The 24202-nt window shown below is 26.8% G+C and overlaps 6 protein-coding genes across 11 annotated transcripts; 2 read left to right on the forward strand and 4 right to left on the reverse strand.

Annotated features, from left to right (window-relative positions):
- Positions 1-404: 404 nt before the first annotated feature.
- Positions 405-6145, reverse strand: LOC122536966 (transmembrane protein 268). Of its 4 annotated transcripts, XM_043669788.1 has the most exons (7): positions 5993-6145; positions 4889-5481; positions 4374-4754; positions 4043-4210; positions 2238-2433; positions 875-953; positions 539-656 (listed from the first exon to the last, which is right to left on the reverse strand). In XM_043669788.1, exons 2-6 carry the CDS (start codon positions 5474-5476, stop codon positions 895-897), a joined length of 1392 nt encoding a protein of 463 aa, XP_043525723.1. In that variant the 5' UTR covers positions 5477-5481; positions 5993-6145; the 3' UTR covers positions 539-656; positions 875-894. The 4 variants fall into 4 exon arrangements, with proteins under 4 accessions (XP_043525722.1, XP_043525723.1, XP_043525725.1 ...); XM_043669787.1 differs by lacking the exon at positions 875-953 and having other exon boundaries at positions 405-656; XM_043669790.1 differs by lacking the exons at positions 539-656; positions 875-953 and adding an exon at positions 974-1002.
- Positions 6146-6259: 114 nt separating this feature from the next.
- LOC122536968 (tetratricopeptide repeat protein 19 homolog, mitochondrial) lies at positions 6260-7976 on the forward strand. Of its 2 annotated transcripts, XM_043669791.1 has the most exons (5): positions 6260-6461; positions 6639-6874; positions 6975-7237; positions 7344-7651; positions 7714-7976. In XM_043669791.1, exons 1-5 carry the CDS (start codon positions 6389-6391, stop codon positions 7908-7910), a joined length of 1077 nt encoding a protein of 358 aa, XP_043525726.1. In that variant the 5' UTR covers positions 6260-6388; the 3' UTR covers positions 7911-7976. The 2 variants fall into 2 exon arrangements, with proteins under 2 accessions (XP_043525726.1, XP_043525727.1); XM_043669792.1 differs by lacking the exon at positions 6260-6461 and having other exon boundaries at positions 6470-6874.
- Positions 7977-8289: 313 nt separating this feature from the next.
- On the reverse strand, positions 8290-10188 carry LOC122536974 (protein catecholamines up). The gene is made up of 3 exons (XM_043669810.1): positions 9018-10188; positions 8864-8939; positions 8290-8791 (listed from the first exon to the last, which is right to left on the reverse strand). Exons 1-3 carry the CDS (start codon positions 9975-9977, stop codon positions 8616-8618), a joined length of 1212 nt encoding a protein of 403 aa, XP_043525745.1. The 5' UTR covers positions 9978-10188; the 3' UTR covers positions 8290-8615.
- A 168-nt stretch (positions 10189-10356) lies between these two features.
- On the forward strand, positions 10357-21619 carry LOC122536972 (kinesin-like protein KIF14). 2 transcript variants are annotated; one of them, XM_043669807.1, is made up of 12 exons: positions 10363-10682; positions 10755-11306; positions 11390-11936; positions 12015-12242; positions 12366-12494; positions 18363-18523; positions 18745-18945; positions 19166-19438; positions 19947-20019; positions 20103-20272; positions 20357-20819; positions 20906-21619. In XM_043669807.1, the coding sequence occupies exons 1-12, from the start codon at positions 10576-10578 to the stop codon at positions 21617-21619; spliced, it is 3618 nt and encodes a 1205-aa protein (XP_043525742.1). In that variant the 5' UTR covers positions 10363-10575. The 2 variants fall into 2 exon arrangements, with proteins under 2 accessions (XP_043525743.1, XP_043525742.1); XM_043669808.1 differs by lacking the exon at positions 19166-19438 and having other exon boundaries at positions 10357-10682.
- On the reverse strand, positions 13420-16638 carry LOC122536975. The gene is made up of 2 exons (XM_043669811.1): positions 16059-16638; positions 13420-13719 (listed from the first exon to the last, which is right to left on the reverse strand). The coding sequence occupies exons 1-2, from the start codon at positions 16159-16161 to the stop codon at positions 13436-13438; spliced, it is 387 nt and encodes a 128-aa protein (XP_043525746.1). The 5' UTR covers positions 16162-16638; the 3' UTR covers positions 13420-13435.
- LOC122536973 (pyridine nucleotide-disulfide oxidoreductase domain-containing protein 1) lies at positions 21610-23796 on the reverse strand. The gene is made up of 2 exons (XM_043669809.1): positions 23666-23796; positions 21610-23591 (listed from the first exon to the last, which is right to left on the reverse strand). Exon 2 carries the CDS (start codon positions 23509-23511, stop codon positions 21958-21960), a length of 1554 nt encoding a protein of 517 aa, XP_043525744.1. The 5' UTR covers positions 23512-23591; positions 23666-23796; the 3' UTR covers positions 21610-21957.
- Between the last annotated feature and the right edge of the window lie 406 nt (positions 23797-24202).

Below are 24202 nucleotides of genomic sequence, written 5' to 3' on the forward strand. Positions count from 1 at the left end.
TACCCTCTATTACAACATATATAATTTCTTACAAAAATAAGTATTACATATAATTTTTTTATATTATTTTTATATCTATGTATGTATATATGTATATAAATGTATATATATGTATGCTACATGAATAATTTGATAAATACAATTAATTGTATGTCTTTTTAATTTAATCTTATTTATATTTTAATTTTTACATATTTTATATGATAAGGCCATTGTAATAGTCATAGGCAGTTAAAAGGCACTACAGTTAGAATAGTAAATATTGTTAATTAAATTCCATTTATGTTTGTGACATGTATACTTTATAAATATTTGAATATGTATTTTAGAATATAAAACAATTCTAATTTTTTTAAAAATATTTTGTTTCTTATTTTCTCATTATTTGGAATGATCAAAGTACAAGAATACTTTTTGTAACTGATTTTCAAGATTACTATGATATGAACTTTGTTGTGCTTATGTTTCAAATATACTAACAATCATTCAGAAAGTAGAATAATAGATATTAATGTGACTTCTTCACAAATACCTTAATGAATATTATTGTGCATAATTCACTGATTGACATTGTTAATTAGATATACCTGTAGAAATATCATATCTAACTAATGGATCATTAAGATAAGCACACCATGTAAAGCCAGGTGGATACCCTGAAAAAATCATGCACAAAATTTTAAATTAATATCTTTAATTTAGAAATTAAAAGTATAAAGTGAAATAATTAAAAATGTATTTAAAACAGAGAATGTATGTTATAATTTTTTTATAATTATAATGTAAGTATATGCATAAATATACAAAACAATTACCTACATTGTGTTTATTTAAGCATGTTATATGATAAAAATTTAGATTTAGCAATACTTACAGCTATACTATGAATGATTTTCATGTGCTCACAAAATGTGGTTCAAATGAAATATCAAAATGTATTGCCTTTTGTCCAGCTGCATGCAAGTAACATCCCTGGATTAGTCAATGGTTAGTGACAAATACCTATGTTTTAGAAAAATATTTATACACATAAGGTATATTTAGACATTTAAGACTAAACAAAAGACTTGCATGAAGTAATTAATTTACTTTAATGACAAGGTTTTTTACAATTTTACCTCCACCAAAAGAAACATATATATTATGTGTTTATCTTTATTTATAACATCTGTAACAATAATATATATAAAAGTGCTTTACATTTGTTATATAAAAGTAGAACAGCTCTGTTCGTTTATAGATATTAAGTATTTTTTAAACGGAATATAAAAGTATACAATATATTAATTTTTTACATAATGCGTCGATATGTATTAGGACGGAATTCAGAAATATATAAGTTCATTGTTGTATTTTTTACAACATTTATAACAATCAATTATTCGCAATTATTATAAGTTATTTTAAGCTGTTTTAATATCATTTCTGCAAATGAGTAAAGTGGCTTAACTTAAAATGATTACTGGGCTTATCTTTTTTTTAATAATACAATAAATATCCAATTTTATGATTCAAATTCCTCTTAATCATTAATTATTTGTATATAATTTTCCAATATTACTATATGAAAATTTATGTAAAATCACATATATAATATATATAATTTCTCTATAAAATTTATTATAATTATAAAAGCGTGTATTAAATGTCTTAAGAATTTTAAAATAATTTGATTTGTAAAAAATAATGTAACAATAATGGAATGATTATAATTTTTTTTTTAAGTATTAACAATCTTTTATCACTTTTTTGTGCTTAATATAATGTATCCCTGTATTTTGTAAAATGGTGAATGTTATTTGGATTAGTTAAAAATAAAACAAAATGAAACAAATAACTTAGAAATTTTGATCATATATAAAATATATGAATTTTCATTACATGAATAATACATTGAAGAATATAACAAGAATATAACATGAATAAAAATTTTTAATAATCTCATATTATTAAAAGAAATAATATATATAGAAATAATATTATAGAAACTCAAATTTTATATAAATACGTATATACGTATGATTGTTACTAGTGATAGTAATTACTTGTTTTACTTAAGTTTATAATACTAATTAATTTCAATTTGTTGTTTCTTTACATAATGGAACATAAGTTTTTTCATATATATAAAATAAAAAGTATTTCGAGTTGATTACATCATAATTATAAAATGATTAATTGTAGCTATTTACCACTAAAGTTCGGCATCAAGAAAAACGTACGAAATATTAACTTGCCTCTAGGCTTGTATTTAAGATGGTCCTCGATGAATTGACAAGGACAACGGGCGGAGACACAATGTCGTGGTGGTACAGATAAACCTGCGATGTCTCTATTACGTTCCTGTGAGTCTATAACCAGATCAAGTCTGCGGCGCACAAAGTGATGTGCCCATCGAGATGCATACCTCAGCAACAGCAACTCCGCCCGTTCCTGTCAACACATACCATCATCAGAAACCTAGAGACGAAGTAATAGCAATAAAATAAATCCGTTTTTCTATGTATCAATAATCAACTCATTCATTAACTTAAAAAATCTATTAAATACATAAAATTTTATCAAATTAAATGCATAACAGAATGTCTTGTTTCAAAAAACGTTTTACCATTAACCATTTTACATGTTTCTTACTTATATCAAGCTTGCAATTCTGAATTATTTTAATTTAAATACTATGTACAATTGTATGTGTTAAGGTCAAGGGTGGATGTAGGGGACGTGTTCCTAGTCGTACAGCCAAGGCCAATAAACATATAAACATAATATGAGGGACGCATCCCTAGGCAGTACCGTTAGATCCATAAAGTAATTGCAAATATTACCCTATCGGACTGACCTTACCAAACGGTGCCTCGGTAGCCAAAAATCAACGTAATAAATCACGTAGAGAAGGTAAGTCATTTTTGACTAACAGGCACCATTGGACAAGGTCAGTCCCATAGAATATTTGCAATTACTTTATGGGCTTAACAATACTGCCCTCACATTATGTTTATACGTTTATTGACCCTGATTGTAGAGACAAAGCCAGAGGAACGCGTTCCTTACATCCATCCTTGACCTTAACAATGTGAAATATTAAAAATAAAGCTTGTAATAATACACAAGTTTTATACAAATATGAAATTCAATAATAAATGTTTAATATCATATTAGTCAACAAAAATAAGAAAAAACAATACTAAGTATATATCATTAATAATCACCAAATCACCAAAAAATAATGCTAAAAAAATATTTCATATATTAATATGGTATGTAAACTTAATTGCAATTAATATTGTCATAAATGAAAATCTTGTATAGTTAAGTACATAATTATAAGTAATTTTCATATTTTATATGATTTACTTTTACTAGTTTTTATTAATATAAATTTTGATTATTCATCCAGTTTCAATATAGCTATAAATCTATTTAAATTCTTTGATTTTTAAAATATCTTTTTTTTTTAATGTAGATGTCTAAAAATCCTACTATCAGAATAATTTTTCAATAAGTTTAAAAATAAACTTATTAAATCTATCAAAATTGCTTTGAATGTTTTCAATACTGTTTTCCATTTTTATACGTATTCAACGATTTTGCTTTAAATGCCTCTATCTTTAAGAAAACTACTCCAGCTAGGACAGAAATCTCTGCCTTGAACATGAGGCTTATTACGTAACCATTCTTCTATATATTGACATGGACATAAAGCCGATGCTAAGTGACGAGGTGAAGAAGGATTTCCACCTTCTTCGTCTACTGTCCAATCCAATCGGCGACGTAAATAATCCTTTGCCCAACGTTGTACATAGCGGCAGAATACTTGTTCGCTTTTACCCTAATTATTTATATATATATATATATATATACACACACACACACACAAAAAATAAAATGTTGTAAAATCAATTACAATAATTTGATTTTTACAATTAAGCTCATTTTTATAAAATATAAAATATGATTTATACAAATATCAAACATTATAGAAAATCTAAATTAAATAAATATAACTTATATAGTATAATTACCTGAAATAAAAGTTTCATACCTGTTTACGAGAAATTCTGGTGGTTGTATTGCCTTGTATTACAATATCACTATCATCTATATCCATTCGCTGTTGCAATTCTCTTTTTCGACGCATTTCAGAATTTCCATCTTCACCAATTACTCTTCCTTCACGTTCTTCACGTTCTATAACTTCTTGTAACTTTTTCTGGTATAAAATAAAATCAATTCTTGAATATATCATATAAGTATAACAAAATATAACTAATTTTTTAACAAACTTTTTAATTTCAACTGAAAAATAATATTTTTGTTTGGCAGTGATATTAAGCTTGACTGTGTAAATTAAGTATATATTTAATTGCACTTACAATACAATCTGTTGTATCAAAGTATATGAAGCACAGATTGACTTTGTGACATGAAATCTTCCCCCTATCGTCTAATCCAAGCAATATCTTATGCCGAAGTAAATGCTTGTTCACTTGACCCATACATTTTTCAAGATTGTGATTTAATTTTATCTTGATGAACATGCAAAAAAATATTGCAGCAGCATTGAGGACTAACCACATGACACCAAGTCCAAATAAAGTAAGACCAGTTACTCCGGAAAACAATAAGCCAAGCAATACAATAAATGCAGTAAATATCCAAAGGACAAGAATCCTTTTGTAGCATACATTGTACATATTAAAACGTACATCGTTTACAAGCAGTTCCATTATATGTACGTAGTCCTCTACTGTAAGCTGTAATGGTTCAACACAACAGCTTATACATAATATACATATATAAGAGCAAATATACGAACTTTACAAATGAAGGAAAATATATAAACAAAATGAGGAAATGCAAATCAAATAAAATGTAATTAGACACTTACCGTTAAACCTTGAGCCATTAATTCTTCTGGTACTAATTCTGGACGAAATTTAGCTGGAGTAATCCATGGCCATCTAGTGTTAACTGGTAAAAGAGTAACTATAGTATCTCCATTAGCAAAACCTTGTCTAATGTTTCCAATAGGTGTACTTATAATATTATTGGTAGTACTTCTGCCATTAGATATGTCTCGGAGATCAATAGTCTTCAAAGAAGCACTTTTAGGATCAGAAACTCTTACTTCAGATGGTAAATTTAGATCTGGACTTCCAGATGTAATAGAACGGCTTAAACCTGACCTATCTAAGTTAATCTGGACGGATTCAGTTGATATCACAGCACCTTTATATTCATGATTTTTTGTTTGTTGATTATCTGACTTATCAACAGATTTTCCAATTTTCTCAACATTTACTGTTATTGATTCTGGTTTTATTACAGCTGGCGCATTTATTTTAACTTTTTCTTCTATACTATTATTATCTTTAGAAGGTGCTTCATCTTCAAATTGGACCCAATTTTTTGTTCTTGAAGATATATTAGGTGAATTAATTGCTGACACATGGTCAGTTGTATCTTGTGAGCTCATTTTCACTAAGTAAATAATAAAAAAAAGGGCAAGTCATATATGTAATACATGTTTAAAAATATTGAATATTTATATTTTATATTTCATTAATTTATAGAATGTCTTTATTTAATAATTGATACATTAAATTAATATTTATATTAAAATACATTAAAACATATGTATATTTGCAAGATATATTAAATATGGTAAGAAATATTATTAAACAGTAATTTTTAAAAAATTGTGAGTGTTTATGGATATATAATTTATAATTTAAACATGAACTGAAATATATAAAATAAAAAATATTAAGTCTATCAACTTGTTACTGAATTAACATGATAATAAAGTTTCAACGAAGTTAAAAAGATATTAAACACATATAAAGTGCGAAATACTAAACCAAAGTTCGAAAAAATATTTATATACAATTCTTATCATTAATTTAACGAAGATAATATCGTATATACAGATATGTAAACTTCATATCTGATGTTTGTATATTGGAAAATGATACACTTGAAATTTTCTTACCTGTTGTAATATGACCTATCTCATATCCGTAAGGTGAAAAGGTACGTAATGCACGAAATCAAGGTGTGCAGCATTGCTATACGAAAAACAAGGGTGGGGCGAAGAATAGCATAACGACATTGTACAATAATGTACATATATTTATATGTATGATAATTTATTATAAAAGTGCATATATATATACACCTTTATTTATTTTGGAATACTTAATACTATGTAAATAGACAATTACAGATATTAATTAATGTAATAATATGTCGTATTTTATAACATTACATACGTTTTTGGTATAGTTTCCTATATGTGATATATCTAGTTATACGTAATGTGTGTTAATTTAAATTGATTGCTAATTTATTTGCTGCTATTTTGCAATGTACAAATTTGAATATATGTATGTACGTAAAATTGAGAACGGTACATGTTCATTCAAAACAATTGTTTTTCACAACATTACTGGAATTTAAATGTAATTATTTACACATATACGTATATAAATTATCAAGCAATTACATAGTAAGAAGTGTATAGGTTTTTTGTTTTTAATATATAGTGTATTGTAACGAAGTTACATCGAAACAATCACAATTCAACATAATGTATTGTCAAAAGCTAATTGTGAATACATTAAGACATTTTCTAATAGGTACAAGATCTAGTGCTTTTGCCAATATTTGTTCATTAAATCAAAGAAAGAATATGTTTATGACATATTTGCAACAAATTAAAAAGATAAAAGACAATTGTAGTACTAATAAACGGAAAAATACTAGAGATTACATTATATCAGGTTTTTTATTTAATTTATTTTTTCCTAAAGAAGAAAAAAATGGTGTTGAAGAATTAATAACGACAATTAAAAGATCAATTTTATTAATTCAGGTTAGATTAACAATATAAAAGTGTTAAGCTTTTTGCGCTATTATATTGAATGCAAACCTTTTATTTATTTAATTTTTATAATAATTCTTTAATTTTATAGAAAAAGGAATTTTCAAAGGCAGAGAAAATGCTACATGTTGCTTTGCGACAAGCACAAATTTTGCAACATTATGATGGTATAACTTATGTATATGATGTAATGGCAAATTTAGCATATGATATAAATAATTATGAAAAAGCAAAAGATCTATTTAAATTAGTTTTACAGAGATTAATAGCTAAAGGAGTTCCAGAGGATGATTTAGCAGTCATTCATATTAGTCTTAAGATTTCTGATTTATATAACGAAACAAGAGATATAGAGTAAGCAATCATATAAGTAGTATCAGTTATTTAAAAATTTTTTTTTCTTATAAAATGTAATATTTGATGATTTAATATTATAAAATATGTAACTTTGTTAATATAGAAAAGCAAACACTGGTTACAAATTTTGTTTGCAACACTTACAAAATCATTTGGCTAAAGACAATGAAAATGAAGATATACTACAATTGTTAGGTTTAAATTTAGAGAAGTATGCATCTATGCTCTTTTCACAATCTGATTATAAAAATTCTCTTGAATACTTCACTCAAGCTTATGATATATCCATAAAAATAAATGGTGAAGAAAATGAACAAACTGTTATTTTATTGAATAACTTAGCAAGTGTGTGTTATATGTTACAAAAATATGATGACACTATTAAATATTTGTCTAAAGCCGCAGAATTAGGTAATATAAATATAATATTGTTATATTTGAATTGTTCTAAACTGAATTATTATATTTTATAGGAAAAAAGTTACCAGGTATGGTTGAATTAAGTTCCATTCATGTCAATTTAGGAAATGCATTTTTTTCAAAAGGACTTTTTGAAGAAGCAAAAAAAAATTGTAATGAAGGAAAATATTTAGCACAAGCTAGAAATGACAATAAAGGTGTAATAGAAGCTAAAAAATGTCTTGAACAAATAGAAAGTCTGATAGCATAATATATGTGCAAATATCAAGTTGCAGTATTTAGATTTAGTTAAATTATTAAAAATGTACTTATAATATATTTATTACTCATTTTATTTATGAATTAATTAGCAAAGTAAGAGAAAAATAATTCTATGTGTATAAAAATTACCAAATATAATAAACGTAATTTTACAAACTTTTACTTCCTTTTTAAATAAAGGTATAATTCTTATAGAAAATATACGATGTTTACCTTATGTTTCGTAAATTTATAATTTACATATCTATTTCATATAAAAAAATAAATAGATGTAAAGAGTATATCTTTTTATAATATAAATAAAATTTTAAAGACAATGTTCATAAAAATGGTTGGATATAAAATGGTATGTAAAAATAAAGATGTAGTACATTTGCGAAAAATATATTATATATATATAATGTTTGAGTATATGCGTATCATTTCTTCTGAAATAAGAATTATTTATGACATGAATGATACTTAAAAATGTATTAAATTTTTTCCACATAATGCTAACATTTGTGTTAGTTATACAGTATTATTTTCACTGGTATTTGTTTTACAACATATTAGAATACTTACTAGTATCCGTTAAATAATATAATTACAATATTGTAAAAATATAAATTCTAATTTTGAGTTCTTATTATAGCAGTCAAATAAATTCTTACTAAGTGATCACAATATGCTTAAAGAAAAATGCAATACAAAATTATTCATATTCTGCTATAAGTACCATCATATATACACCTAAAAGAAGCGCAATAATTTCTTTTACAGACTGTCTAAAACTAGTATCGGACAAAAGTTCTGGTATTACAGAAACTGTAGCGATATAAATAAATCCTCCAGCTGTGAATGGAAGAATCCACATAGTTGCAATATCACCTATAATGTTAAATTTTAAAATGAGTATAACATTTATTAAAATTGAATTAATATATTGCAACTTATTCTTACCTATGCCTTCTGCAAGTAATGATATACAAGTTCCTAATAATGCACCTACTGCAGTTATAAGCTGAAGCATCATGGCCTAAAATCAAAATCATATTGTATAATTCTTATCTTATATAATTCTATCTTGCTAATTGTATTGGAATTGAAATCTTACCTTTCTTTTACTATAACCACTTTGTATTAAAATAGCAAAATCTCCTATTTCATGAGGTACTTCATGTAACAAAATTGTAAATGTGGTAATATACCCAATATTTTTACCAGCTAAATAGCTAGCTCCAATAGCAAGACCATCTGTGAAATTATGTAAAAAATCAGCAACTAAATTTAAATAACCAGCAATTTTTATTTTACTTTGAGAACTTTCTGCTTTTTTTTCTTTAGAGACTACATCAGATTTATTAAGATCTTTTAATAGTTTTTTATCATTTTTATTTTCTTTTGATAGCTTTTCTGTGGCTTTATGCACATGTACATGACCATGGTCAGTTTTAATAATTCTCACTGCTTTTTCAACAATTAAAAACATGATGATGCCTAATAATACACATAAACCAACAGACATATCATGTCCATGTTCTGATTCTTCTTCGCCTTTATTATGAGAATGTGAATGCGAATGTACTTCTTCAGGAGATTCATGTGCATGAGGAAGCAAAGCATGAGGAATTAAATGTAAAAATGCATCTCCTAATAAACCACCAGATGCAAAACTTAATAATATTTTTAGTAGTGGTTCACATTCTTTAGTATTATCTAAAGGTACAAAGAATAAAATAAGAAATGGTGCTGCTGATATGATTAAGGTAGATACAGTAGCTCTAAAAAACACTTTATTATAAGTCCTGTCAGGCAAAACTGATTTCTGTTGATGGTCATAGTTATCATCTTCATGTTTATGTTGATATAGAATTTCGTTATGATATATAGACTGTTGCTTTTGTAAATACACTTCATTAGCTTCTTTGGAATATTTGAAACTTCGTGATTCGCCGTGATCATGAGTTTGACAAAGAGTTGGCAAATTCAAAAGTATAAGCAGCAAAAATGTGCCAAGTGCTATTCGTAAAATCCATTTATTCGTATGGCTCTTTCGTTGGTTATCTTCTGTCATTGTGGTTATTTCTATAATTTTGCACAGACTTATTGAAACACAAATGGTTTATGTATTGTTGCTGGTGTAATCTTAACATCCGTGCATTGAAGTGTAAGAACTTTTACGTTATAGTTATGGTATTAAACAGAATTAAAAAAATTGTGGCCACGTCAAAGGTTTGTGTTTGTCAAGATTTAAGACTCAATCTGGTTCTTTAAAAAAAAAAACATCTTAACGTTGGCAGCATTGATTTGTTAATATTGGCTATTCTGACAGTTTATATATTTAAAATTCAAAAAATGTTTGTAACAATAATTAAGATATTGTATTTTAATTAAAATGTTAACAAATTAATCAATTTTAAACTCATGCTGTTGTTAATGTATGAATAATTGATGTTATATTCAAATATTAAGTGTGATATAATTTTGTATGAAGTTTATTTTATTTTTGCGTCGTTGTTACGAAAAAATTCGTTACAAAGAATATAAACTGGCGGTCACTCTTTCAAATAGTCCACGTGAACTGTCAAAGAACGGAATTTGAAGAGGTTAATCAAAAGGGAAAGAAATTTTTGTATTGATGGTGTTTAGAAGTTTTGACATATTCCTTTATCATGTCACATAATACTCTAAAATCTATGGGACATGGATTTTGCGATGCCATTTTTTCAAGTTCACCCATTAATTTCGATAAAGAGAATATAAATTATCAAAATGAGAAGTAAGTATTCGTAATACGTTAAAAAAATATATAAAAGTTAATATATATATTCTTTGTTCCACTTTTCTATAGGGAAGAAATATGTTCTGATGTACTTGATACACCTCAAAGAGGAATTCAAAATCCTAATGAAAATAAATCTTTAAAACTTGAAAAACGTAAAATATTACTTGACAACGATATTGAAAATTCAAAATCAACAAATACACCTTGTGCTGCAAATCTAATTCGTCCAAAATTTGTAAATATATTCCAAAGAAAACAAGTTTTATTTCCTGAACATGCAATATGTGATTCAAAGTATAAAACTTGTACAAAAGTAGTATCGACAACTTCGTTGAATGAAAAAATTTCGACTATTCACCCTTATACTCCCAAACAACATAAAATTCATACTAGTACAAGTAGTGCAAAAATAAATATCTTACCTTTGAATAAAACACCTGTGAAACGTTATTTTAGTGAGAATGTTTTATCACAAGCTACACCTGATTGTTTTAATGTTGTACAAGTTGAGACACCATGTAGTAAATTAAACGAAATTAATATTGAAGATCAAACAGTATATGAAGAAGAAAATAGCAATTTAACTGTAGGTATACGTGTTAGACCTTTGAACACAAAGTAAGTGATTAAATTTCTTGTACCAAAACATTTGTATTGAATAATACTATGACCTAATATTTTTTTATTTTTTATTATTTTAGAGAATTAAATGATTCAAAAATTACATCAGTTATTCAAGTAAATGATCAAAATATTATTGTCACTTGTGACTCTGTTCAACATACTTTCACATATGATCATTGTTTTATGTCACAAATGGATGCATCAGAATCTGGATATGCTAACCAAGAGATTGTGTTTAAAAATATGGTTTTACCATTGGTGCAAAATGCTTTTGAAGGATACAATGTGTGTTTATTTGCTTATGGACAAACAGGCTCTGGTAAAAGTTATAGCATGATGGGCCAAGAGTCTGCTCAAGTTAATACAATATCAATTAATGAAGCAGTTGGTATTATTCCAAGATTTTGTCAAGAAATATTTACAAGGACATCTACTAATATGAATACTAAAACTATAGTAGAAATTAGTTATTTTGAAATTTATAATGAAAAAATACACGATCTTTTAACAAATGTTACGAATGGAATAAAAAGAGCTCCTCTTAAAGTAAGGGAACATCCTGTATTTGGGCCATATATTGTTGATTTAAGTCAACATTGTGTACAAAATTACAAAGATTTACAGGTATGTTTATAATATCAGTTGCGTTTGTTGTAAAATTATTTGTCTATTATTTTATTGTCATAAATACATTTTTTTTAGACTTGGCTCAAAGTAGGCAATTCACAACGAGCTACAGCAGCAACTGGAATGAATGAAAAGAGTTCGAGATCTCATAGTATATTTAGTATTATATTAACACAAACTCAAATAAATAATCAATTAAATAGTGAATCTATGGATGCTAGTCGTCGTAGTAAAATTAATTTAGTGGATTTAGCTGGTAGCGAAAGATTAAGTCAAACTTGTGCAAGTGGTGATAGATTAAAGGTATATCATATTATATTTAATTACTTATACTCTGATAGTTTTATTCATATAATATTAAAATTATATTAATATTAATATTAATAGTTTTATTCATATAATAATAAAATCAATTATATTCCATAGGAAGGAGTGTCTATCAATAAATCGTTGCTTACATTGGGAAAAGTAATCGCATCTCTAGCTGAAAACACAAGTAATCGTAAACGAGGTTTTGTTCCATACCGTGAATCCGTTCTTACATGGCTACTGAAGGTAAGTGTTATTAAATCATTAAAATGAAATTCTATATAAATAAATAAGTCTTTTTTTTATTGAATCTTCATTAAAAAGTTTCTTGCTGTAACACAGTCATTGAATATTGTAATAATAATCCATACATAAACAATTATTATTTGACTTATTTGACTTATTTTTTTATATAATATACTGAAAATTTAAGTTAGGTTCATTTTCTTTTTGAAGATATAGTTTTCTACATAATTTTATGTATATATTCAGTCTTACAAATTATTCAATTCCTCATTGAATGTTCATAAAAAACTAATTTTTTTTTAATATTAATATTTTTATGCTGTCTTAAAACAACATTACATCATATACAAATAATTTAATGCAGCTTCTATCAACTATAAATGCAATTATTAGTTTTGCTAAATTTTAATTTACAACATTATTAATTGCTCCACAATTTTGGATTATTGATATATATAATACAAATGTATTGTTAGAATTTATGTGGATTCTTTGAAGTATTTATATAAAATGTTTCAATGTATAAATCATTTAAAATAATACTGAAATTATTAATTTTATGAAATAATAGTAAAAAGAAATTTTTATTAAATTATAAAGACATAAAAAAATATTAGTTTTAATATTATTTTTAAAAGTTAATAGATTATGCATTATTTCAAATAGCAGAGAAGGTAAACTTTATAATAAAATAATACGGAAATAAATTATGCATTATACATATCTTAAATATACGTAACTGCTGCGAATATAAATATGAATTCAAAATTTTTCGTTTTATAAAAAAGAACATCTAAAAGTTAAGATTTCGAATTAGAAAATAAATGTATCATACAGATTAGATATTACACTGTTCTATATAATTTATATCCTTAAATAGGATATAAATTTATTTCTTGAAATCATATTAAAATTATGAAATAACTCTAGATATTCTGTATTTATTTGGGGTTTTTCGTTGTGTTATTGATTTCCAAATATTTATTATTTTCCGAAGCTTTTTCTGATGTTTTATCATCAGTTTTCACGGTCTCTTCTATAGTGTCTTCGCAGTTATATTCTTCTTCTTCGTGAATTTCCTGGCAAGAATCTCTTCGCGATTTTTCTCTTATATAAGTCGCAAGACTTCTTCTTTTATTTTCTCGACACAAATGACAATTTTTTTTTGAATGTACTTTTTGTTCATGATGTAGCGATCGTTGAGAATGAACTTGCCTTGACTTTCCTGAAAAATAATTTTATGTTTCCATTATATATTTTCGATGTTAATATCGGTCAAGGTTTCGCGATTTTTCGGAAGATATCTTCGTGCGTTACTGCACGTAGCCCTAACTCGTGGTTTTTAAGTCATCGTTCTCAATCCAAAAGATATAATTGTTTCTCATAAATGAAGTAACGTAATAAACTTCACGATATCCCTTCGTATTTATTCTTTATTTATTTAAGGAAAACTCTTATTGTGAAAATTATTAAATTGTAATAACAAGAAATAATCATGCAAGATAAAAATTTGAAAATCAAGTCATCAGTAATCTTTCGTAAATAAAATTAATAAAGAATCACTAGATTTTTTCTTTTATTCAATACAGATCTTATTATTGATTAAGCTTTCCCTTGTATTCTACTTTAGTTTAATTTCCCTTTTTCCTTTTAGGTTCAATTCTTAACAAATTATACTCATAAATCATTCCTGTACTTATATATGTATTTAGAATCTGTTAGTACAAACGGGATAAAAGGGTCTCTGTACATCTATTGTACCCTTCGGCATTCTGTTTGGCCTTCTTAATGAGTCACGCTAGTTTCGATTGTAAATTCAATGAATGAAACGTACAAATTCTATACAAGTCATGAATCATTCCTGTACCTATATATCTATTTAGAATCTATTATTACAAACAGAATAAAGGATCTCTGTATCTTTCGGCATTCTGTTCGTTCTCGTTAATGAGTCACGCTAATTTCGATTGTAAATTTGACCGTAAATGAACGAAACGTACAAATTCTGTACAAGTCATGGGTTATTCCTGTACTTACATATTTATTTAGGATCTGTTATTACAGACAGAATAAAGGATCTCTGTGTATTTACTGTACTTTACCTTTCGGTATTCTATCTGTTCTCATCAATGAGTCATGCTAGTTTTAAAAAATATCTTTAGATTTGCGTGCATATATAAATGTGTGTACTGAAGCATTTTATTCAATAAGGAAAGTATTAGTAATAGTAAAATATAAATAATTATATACCCGACAATTACAACACTATTATACATATTACATGTATTAGAATGAAATTGATCATGTGCGTATTATATTACAGCCTTCATATATTCGTATTGTAACAATTGTAAATATGCTTTTCATATTTGCAATCTAACTTGTTTTGATCATTTTTTTGTTTGGTTAAATTTTAAAAAAATATACAACTTACGTGCATTTTATATGATTATTTGCTTTTACCGCTTTTTCAAGATTCGATTAAGACAATTGACTCATTGGAATAGAATATGAGTTTTTTTTTAAATTCCCACTATTTTACGTTGTGTGTAAAATACGATAATAATTTCAGAGCTTAATATATGATAAATAATGCGGAGGACTGCCTTCGAGCAACCACTTCTCCACGACGATAACGCAAAAGGAGGGGCAACTACGTTGCACAGAAATATCTGAAAGTTATTCTTATACATATGCACAGGCATCGATTAAGAATATAAAAATCATCTTTCGATAAAATTTGAATTCGTTATTATCATGTTAATTCGATTATTAATTAATATGCCGGTCCATCGATAAATAAATCACAATAATTTTATGTAATCGGTGATTTTTGTTTAATTTTTTTGCTTTTCTAATAATTTTAAATCGTTTAATTGATTGGTATTTCGATCATTCCTATCACGATTTTTGTTTTACTTTGAAAAAGAAGGAAGGTATTTGTTGAGGTATATCGATTGTACGAATATACGATGTAAACGAATACGCGCACATGTATTAATGTTTGAAAACAAGAATCAATTTAAATATACTTGTAATATTGGTACAGATAGGTTGTATCTATTCATCGCAAACTGAAATATTTAAGTATGGGAACTAAGTGATAAAAAACGATAGCTTATATAAATATTAAATTAATCATTAATGTGTAATTAGTATGATGATATTGTATGAATGAAACACAAAAGAGAAAGTTAATTGCATAACAGCAAAGAATAGTAATTAAATCGAATTGAATAATTAGGTAGATCATCTAAATAGTTTCATTCAATAGTGTGCAAATAGCAATGATAATATTTGATATGATAGTTAAATTACGTCGATAAATTGATACGATATTCAAATTACGATAAAAAAAGAAGTATTGATTATCATAATGTTAATTAATAAAAATTTGATTCGTCTAAAATTTAGGAAAAACGAAACAAACCAATTGTCGCCACATTGTCAATGTTATCTGTTATTTTCCTTTTTTTCTCTTTTTTCTCATTTTTAACAAGCATGTTATTTCAAGCTGTTACATGTGAATACATAAAAAATAATTTACATATGATTAAAACTTACCACAATTAAAATAATCTTCATTCCACGGCTGCTCGAAGTCTGGATACTGATAATTTCTGTAGTCACTGTAGTTCATGGCTGCGGGAACATAGACTAAATCCATCGTTCTATCTTGTGATACCTTTGAGAATAATTAGACTTAGAATTTCTTTTCTTAATAGAAATTTATTTGAGTTTCCGTGTTTTATATCTTTCTTCTTTGTTATCTTTTTTCGATTTCTAAAGAAACTGATAAGTTGTTAAACCCGCTAAAACCCGTTTTACCAGTGAGATCTGTTGGTTTTCGTTGCTTCCGGTTTTCTCTCTTTTACCGGTTGCGAAAAAACTTATTAGTTAGCGATCGAATAGTTCGTAATATCACACATTCAGAAGAGAAGAAAATGCGGCAGCCTCAAGACAAGGTTGTGCTCGAATTACTACGGTGTTTTACTTTAAACTGAAGAAGTACGGACGCTGAGCATGCAATGTTTACGAGTCGGTTATTCCCTCTCCATCGAGTTCTTGTCTCTTCTCTCTTCTCCGCGCGCCCTTCAACTGAACACTTTGCCCCTCCTTTTCCTCCAATCACCTTTGCGAATTTCTGGCGGAGTTTATAATTGTTCGACGCATTTTCCATGCTTATTCATCTATGACATTGTCCCTCGAATTTTTTAATATCTATTCTTATATAAATCCAACAGCAGTCTATTTCTTGTAGTGATAAAGATATTGCTTGATCGTTAAATTTTTTTTCTGCAATTTCAATTATCTACACTGTTTTTTTTTTTTATTATTATTTATATGCACTTTATGTATATAAATAATATAATATATATGTATATTATTTATATGCACTTTATTTATATAAATAATATAATATATTATTTATATGCACTTTATGTATATAAATAATATAATATATATGTATATAAATAATAATATAATTATATGTAATATATTTATATGTGTATGGTTACAATAAAATTAGCCAGTGTTTATTTTGCGATGCACCAAAAGCTGCGTATATCATAAATAGTATATCGTAAAAGGCTAAGCTTAAAAAAAAAACGTAAAAAACTCTATGATATAAGAGATTATCTTTTATTAGCGCAAGTTTAGCGATAATTTACTCGAACATTATCAATCACATAATACAATTACAAGAAAAAAAGAGAGGAATGTTGAAGTATAGTTTATTTAATTTTTTTTAACGACAATCTTATTTTCTTGTGGAAACAAGATAGTCAGTACCTGTTTTAAACTTCAATATTCTCGAAGTAATAAATACAATCTAATAATTGCTGAATGGAGTGTGTACGTGAAAATTTTATTTCTTTACGAAGTAATCGTATACCATAAATTTCTTTTTTTCAAATAACAGAAACTATGAATAAAAATAAAAAATTTCATTTACTAATAATATCAAATATACTGTAATTAAATTCTTATCGAACTTTGAGGAAAGATATGAAGTTAAAATAAAAAGTATGTTTTGTTATCTTAAATAAAGGAATAAATTATACAAAGAACTGTAACAGATATTTTATCTATACATTTTTTTGTCATTATTATAATTATGTTGTTTAGAATCTTTCATTGAGATGGGGAAAAAAAAGTATTTTACAACGAAATTTTTAAAAATATTTGATTTTGTTCGATACTTATTGATTAGTTATCGATACATATATATCTCAATAATAATTTCTGATTAGTTATCGATACATATCGATATAAATGTATATCTCAATCATAATTAGCAATGCGAAAATTCCGTCGTGAAGATATTGATCTACAGATGTTGTTAAATAATAAAAAGAGTCAGAGATAAAGGTATGTGAGATTTTTTCCGCTGTTCAGTGACGACTTATCCACTTATTCATATTTTATCTAATATTTATTTATTAATCGATCAAGATAACGTCTTTTATATAAAATATCATAACATTAAAAACATAAACGTCAAAGTGCGATCGATAACGAAGTAAGTACTACTTAAGAAAGATTAAACCGCGATAGCTTTTAATTGGACTTGCGTTGTCTTATCACGCAAGATACTGATAATAATTATTTATGCGCAAAAGAATCGAGAAGAATTAAGTTTGATAAAACGGATGATGTACAAAATGCAAAGGTAACAACATCATTCCTTTTACAGTAAAAGTTAAATTTTAAAATTAATTACAACAAATCAATACAACTGAGATTTCACACTCGTTTAATTAAATCTTATGCAGTTCAATGACTTCGCTTTGTTTTTTATTTGGAGACCGTGCCTATTCTTATATTTATTAAAAACAATCAAATTTTCTTTTTTAAACATATTAGGAAAGTCTCGGAGGAAACTCGAGAACAGCAATGCTTGGAACTGTATCACCGGCTAATATACACGTAGAAGAGACGCTTGCAACGCTCCGATATGCTTGTCAAGCTCGAGCTATTGTTAATCGTATTCGAATTAATGAAGACCCACATGATAAATTAATCCGGTAATACATGTTTTATAAATGGATAACTAATAATTCGCACAGATTATCATATTCAATATAGAAATCCTTGATGGATTAATGTAGATTAAATGGAAAGAAAATGCTTCGGAGTAGAAAAACAAAAGAACATCGTCAAATATTATCGATATAATTTTTTTCTAGTTTATGATAAACCTAACCAAAGTTGTTAATTTTAAATAAAATTGTGTTCTTTCTCTTAGGGAATTGAAAGCGGAAGTATTGCGATTACGTGGTGTTCGCGAAGGGTACGAAAAGCAACTTGGAATTTTTCCACATCGTCTTCTCGATTCCCTTGAACCGGTTAACCAAAGTAACGATGAAATCAAACAGAAACAACAAGAAATTGATAAACTGAGACATCAATTAAAGAAGACTGAAGAACAGCTTGCGACTTCTCAAATGTAAGTTAGCAACAATGTTAGCTATTTTAAATGCTAATTACAATCATTTGGAATGATCAAGTTTTTTCAATAAGCAATTACCTAATCATTATTAATATATCTCCTACGATATTATTATTTCATTATTATTATACGATACTATTATTTCTATTACACCAGAAACAGATCGGAGGATATTTACTGATTGAATATTTGAATATTTAGTTATATGTAATTACAGGACTTGGCAAATGAAATTACGGGATACCGAGGAAAAGAAAAATTCTGAAATAAAGTACTTACGTCGCTGTGGTATCGCTATCGAACTTGATTTTCGTCAGAAGGATAAGCAACCTTGTCTTATAAATCTCGCGGCCGATCCTATGTTATCTGGTACACTTTTGTATCTCATTCCTCCAGGATTTGTTCGCATTGGAAGAAGTTCTGCTTGTCAGAACTTTTCCGAACATTTGGATATCATGTTGGATGGGCCACTGGTTAGGCCTTTACACTGGTTAGTTATTGGATTGATTGCGGTTTGGTGATTTGAAAAGATGTGTTTGTTAGGCTTGTTCGGGTTTCGGTACACTTGTGTTCATCTTCTTCCTCAATTCCCCGTTTTTTAGCTTGATGCTTATGAATTGTGTTGCAGGAAAATGTTTTACTTTGTTCTCTTGTTGTCTTTGTTCTCTTAGCCTATTTGTCTTTTAACAGTGCATGCTCCTCGCAGCCTTTCCTCACGATCTATTAAACCTACTTAACGTTATTTAAAATAATATTTTAATTAATCTATTTGATCAAAAAAAATTTGCATGGCAGTTTTTCATTATTGTTACATAGTATAATAATTCCCAAGCGATTTCAAATTTTGTATTTTCATCATATTTATGAGTTGCACTTACATTGAACAGAAAGATATATGAAATAATATAATTGAAGTTTTTTATATATCAATTATATATACATATTTTAGTGTAAGTTATTTTAATCATTCTTTTATCGATTTTTTATGCGTTCAACAGTACTATTGAAAATAGTAATGGGAAACTTATATTATCGTCAGAAATGGAGGGAGATACATTCGTGAATGGACAGGTATAACTTATTTTATATTTATGATATTATTATTATTATCTTATTATTTTATTTATATCATTATTAAATTGTATCATTATTAGGTGGTAACTGGCAAAGTTATTTTAAAACATGGCGATCGATTAGTAATTGGCGGCAATCATTATTTTAAAGTCTCAAATCCGTATGATGAACATAGCAACATACAAATTTCAGCACAGGCTGTAGACTATGAATTTGCTCACCAAGAAATTATGAAAGTGCAAGAAGAAAAGTACGAAATTTTAATGGCCCCTCTTATTCAACAAATAATTATAATTAAAAAGTATTTAACGTTGTGCTACTTTTGATTTAATAGATTAAGGGCAGAACTAGAAGAAAGTAAGCAGAAAGCAATAAAGGAATTAGAAAATGCAAAACGAGAAGTTGAAATGCAATTGGGATCGCAAAAATTATCGTATGAACGTAAAATTGAAATTCTTGGTTCTACAGTTCAAGAGCAGAAGGTTGCATTGGAACAAATTCATCAAAGGAAGAAAGAGTTGGAATTAGAAAAAGAATTGCTTGAAAATGAAGTTGAGGCAAATAATAGGTTGAAACAAATACAATTAGATCAAAAGAGAGTTAATGTTACACCATATAAATCTAATTTTTTACAAGAATTGGAAAGTATTTTAAATGAAAGAACAGCAGATGCTGAATTTGCTCTTAAGATGAAAGCTAGTGTAGAAGCAATAAGCGATGGTGGTATTAGTCTACATGAAACACAAATATTGGTAAGAGAAGCTACTGAACGGTGCAGAGAAGTTGGTATTAATTACGTAAGTATCTGTTGCGTAATATAATAATTAAATATAATAATTAAAAGTACATACTTTTTAATACAATTTTATTTGTCATATTTTAGGAGTTTGATCAACAGCAAATAATTATCAATAAAAGTCTAAAACCAGTAATTCGTATACGTAACAGAGATAGTATGAAGGAGACATTTTGGCAGCCAATACGATTTTTAGATTGGGTTCATCGTTTACGAGATTATGATATAGAAGATTCACTAAAGGAACTATGTACATCAGAAGAAACTTGGGAACCCTATGAAAATACGGAAACTTTTGAAGATTCCTTAAATAATAGCCGAATTTCAATAAATATGACACCAGTAAAAAAGCATTTGAACGAGAGTTTACAACAACTCTCATTAGATACATCTGTACTTGGAAGTACATTAATTAACCAAACGTTTGATATTTCTAAAGATCAGGAAACCATAAATACATGTCTTATTCAAATGGAACATGCTACAAAAATTTTACGTAAATTATATAATAAAAATGGCGGAATTCAATCGGTTATGGAATCACTTGATAATATGCAAAGTATAATTTGTAGCTTACGTGAAACTTTAGAAATAGAGGACACAAATAAATATTCCAATGAAAGTATAATTTCTAACCAGAATTTCAGTAATAGTGTAACAGAAAATTCTGACACAAATTTAGCAGTTTCCAAAAATATGAAATTTGTTTCAACAACAAAATCTACTTTACGTAATAAAGCTAAAAGTTTTGACAGGAAAAGTGTAAGATTTACAGATAAATTAAAACAAAATTTAACTTAGTAAGAAAGTTAATTTAATTAAATAAGATTGCTATTTAGAGAGAGACCTAAAACGTACATCAATAATATACTTTAAAGATAAAGATAAATGAAGTAAAAAAATATGTTTAGCCATATTCATATATAAATGTATCATTTTATTTCTTATTACTCATAAGCACTCATGTAATATTTATACAGACACATCTATACAAAATATGAATATTTAATTAAATTTGTATAAGATTTGTGAGATTAGAATAATATTACTCAAACAAAATTTAAATAATTTTCTAGATAAATTAATACTAAACTAATGAAATGTCATACAAGTTTGTTAAGTTGACTTCCTATATACAGTTAATCAAAATAATCCTCAATATCAATATCAGGATTTAGTAAATCTTCTCCATAAATACTTAAATCTAATTGATTAAGTATTAAATTTTCGCACATTTCTTCTAAGTCAGTATCTCCAATTAATACTGCTCCTTGCATTTTGCTATCTTTTAGTATAAGTTTTATATATTCTGTTCCTTTAGTCATTCGTAATAATATCTCATAATTGTTATCTAACTTTTGTCCATTGTACAAACCAAGTAAAACTACTTTATGACCAAAAAATTTAGTTACATGAGTGAAAAGTTCGAAACAAAAATCTTGTAAGAACTTTTCATTTTTTAACTTAGAAACCATCGATTTTGCAACATATCGACCCATTTGATGTGCCTGGGTCCACAGTCTCATTTGAAACCAATGTCTTGCTAATTCCCACCCTGCACTACATACATCTCCAGCAGCATATATATCTTGTTTTGAAGTTTCCAATTTCCAATCTACTAATAGCCCCCCATCTTCACTTTTTTTTATATCTTCTAAACCTATTATGTCAGAATTTGGTATTACACCTGTTGCTGATACAACAAAGTCACAGCCAATAATTTTTTTATTTGTTAATTCAACATATATAGGCCACTCTTCTGTAGGATCAAATTCTTTTTGTTCTGATTTGTTAAGAATTTTAATTATTTCACATTCATATTCTATTTGTACTTTTGCAGATTTAAGAAAAACACCTTTTATATCAAAATTATTATGCCAATCTGGACCTAAAGCTGGTCCACCTGTTACAGCTGGAGTATTTGAGATAGTATATCTCATTCTTTTAGTTAAAGAACTAACATTAGTATATATATGTTTATCAGTTTTGTATACTCTATCCATGAAAAATTCTGCTGCCCCAGGATCAACAAATGTTGCAGAGATATGTTTATCTTTAATTACCCATATCATTTCAACACCATCTACTTCATTTATAAGTTCAGTAGCAATACCTCCATTTCCAACTATTACAATTCTTCTGGAATTTTTTATTTTTTGAGAAAGTTGAAGAACTGATTCTGTGTCTCTTATTCCTAATATAAAATTATGTTCTTCTATGAGTTTTGGCTTAGCACCATTACACAGACATAACATTTTATAGTTTATAATTCTTCCATTTCTAGTTTCCACTTGTTTATTTAAACAATCTATCTTTATCACAAAATCATTAATTATTTTCAATGAATTATGTGCTTTCATTAAGACTGATATGTCTTTTTCCTCCACATCAAACTGCATTAATGTTTTACCAAGTGGAACCATATTTGTAACTGCTTTTATTAAAGAACTTGCTGTAACTAGGATTATTTCTTCCTCTGGAGCAAGAAAAGCTATACTTTCAGCACAGGATACTCCTGCTATACCTCCACCTACTATTGCAAATGTACAATTGATTTCTTTTTTATCCATTTTGTATGCTTTATTTGATATTAATATATTATATATATATATATATATTCTTAAATATATGTTAGAAATTAACACATTAATTTTTCCATTCTGAATAATCATAATATCTAAAAGGAACATCATATGTTAGCAAACCATATTCTTTTGCTTTGGTTACTGCTACACGTAAATCTTTGTAAGCCTTTTGACAAAGACCAGTATAACTGTAAGTAAAAGAAAAACAATGTAATTATATAAATATTCTGTAACTTTTGTTAACTTTAAGAAGTTTACTTACTTATAATTTAAAATTCTTCCATCATGTTCAGAAATAAATTGTTTTATTAAATCAATATTACGATAATCTAGAATTAGATATTCATCTCTGCATATTGGACATGGATTACCAGTAGAAATTACACCACTCCTCTAACAAATTTTTAGAATTAATTAATTTTAATAAATTAATCAACAAATATGTCATATATTTTCTTAAAAATACTTACAATGCAAGTTCTTCGTGTTTTCTGCGGGGGAATTTGACCTTTGTAATTTCGTCTATAAAATTTCCAAACAGGATATTCTCCGTAGGTTTTTTTATAAGCTAGTACAAGTAATTATCATGGTAATTGAAGTTATATTGAAATAATACTCATGTTATGTAATTACATACCACTACTTTTTAGGTATTTTATGCTAATTTCTACAGGAATAATTGTTGTCCTATCTTTTGAAATAGGAACCCCTTCATCGTTTTTGTTTATAGCTGTATTATGTATAAATTTCACGGGTATAACCTATAAAATTTTTCGAAACATTAAATCACTTTCAATAT

This window comes from Frieseomelitta varia, unplaced genomic scaffold (assembly GCF_011392965.1).
Source record: "Frieseomelitta varia isolate USP_RPSP 00005682 unplaced genomic scaffold, Fvar_1.2 scaffold_881, whole genome shotgun sequence".
Taxonomy (NCBI): domain Eukaryota; kingdom Metazoa; phylum Arthropoda; class Insecta; order Hymenoptera; family Apidae; genus Frieseomelitta; species Frieseomelitta varia.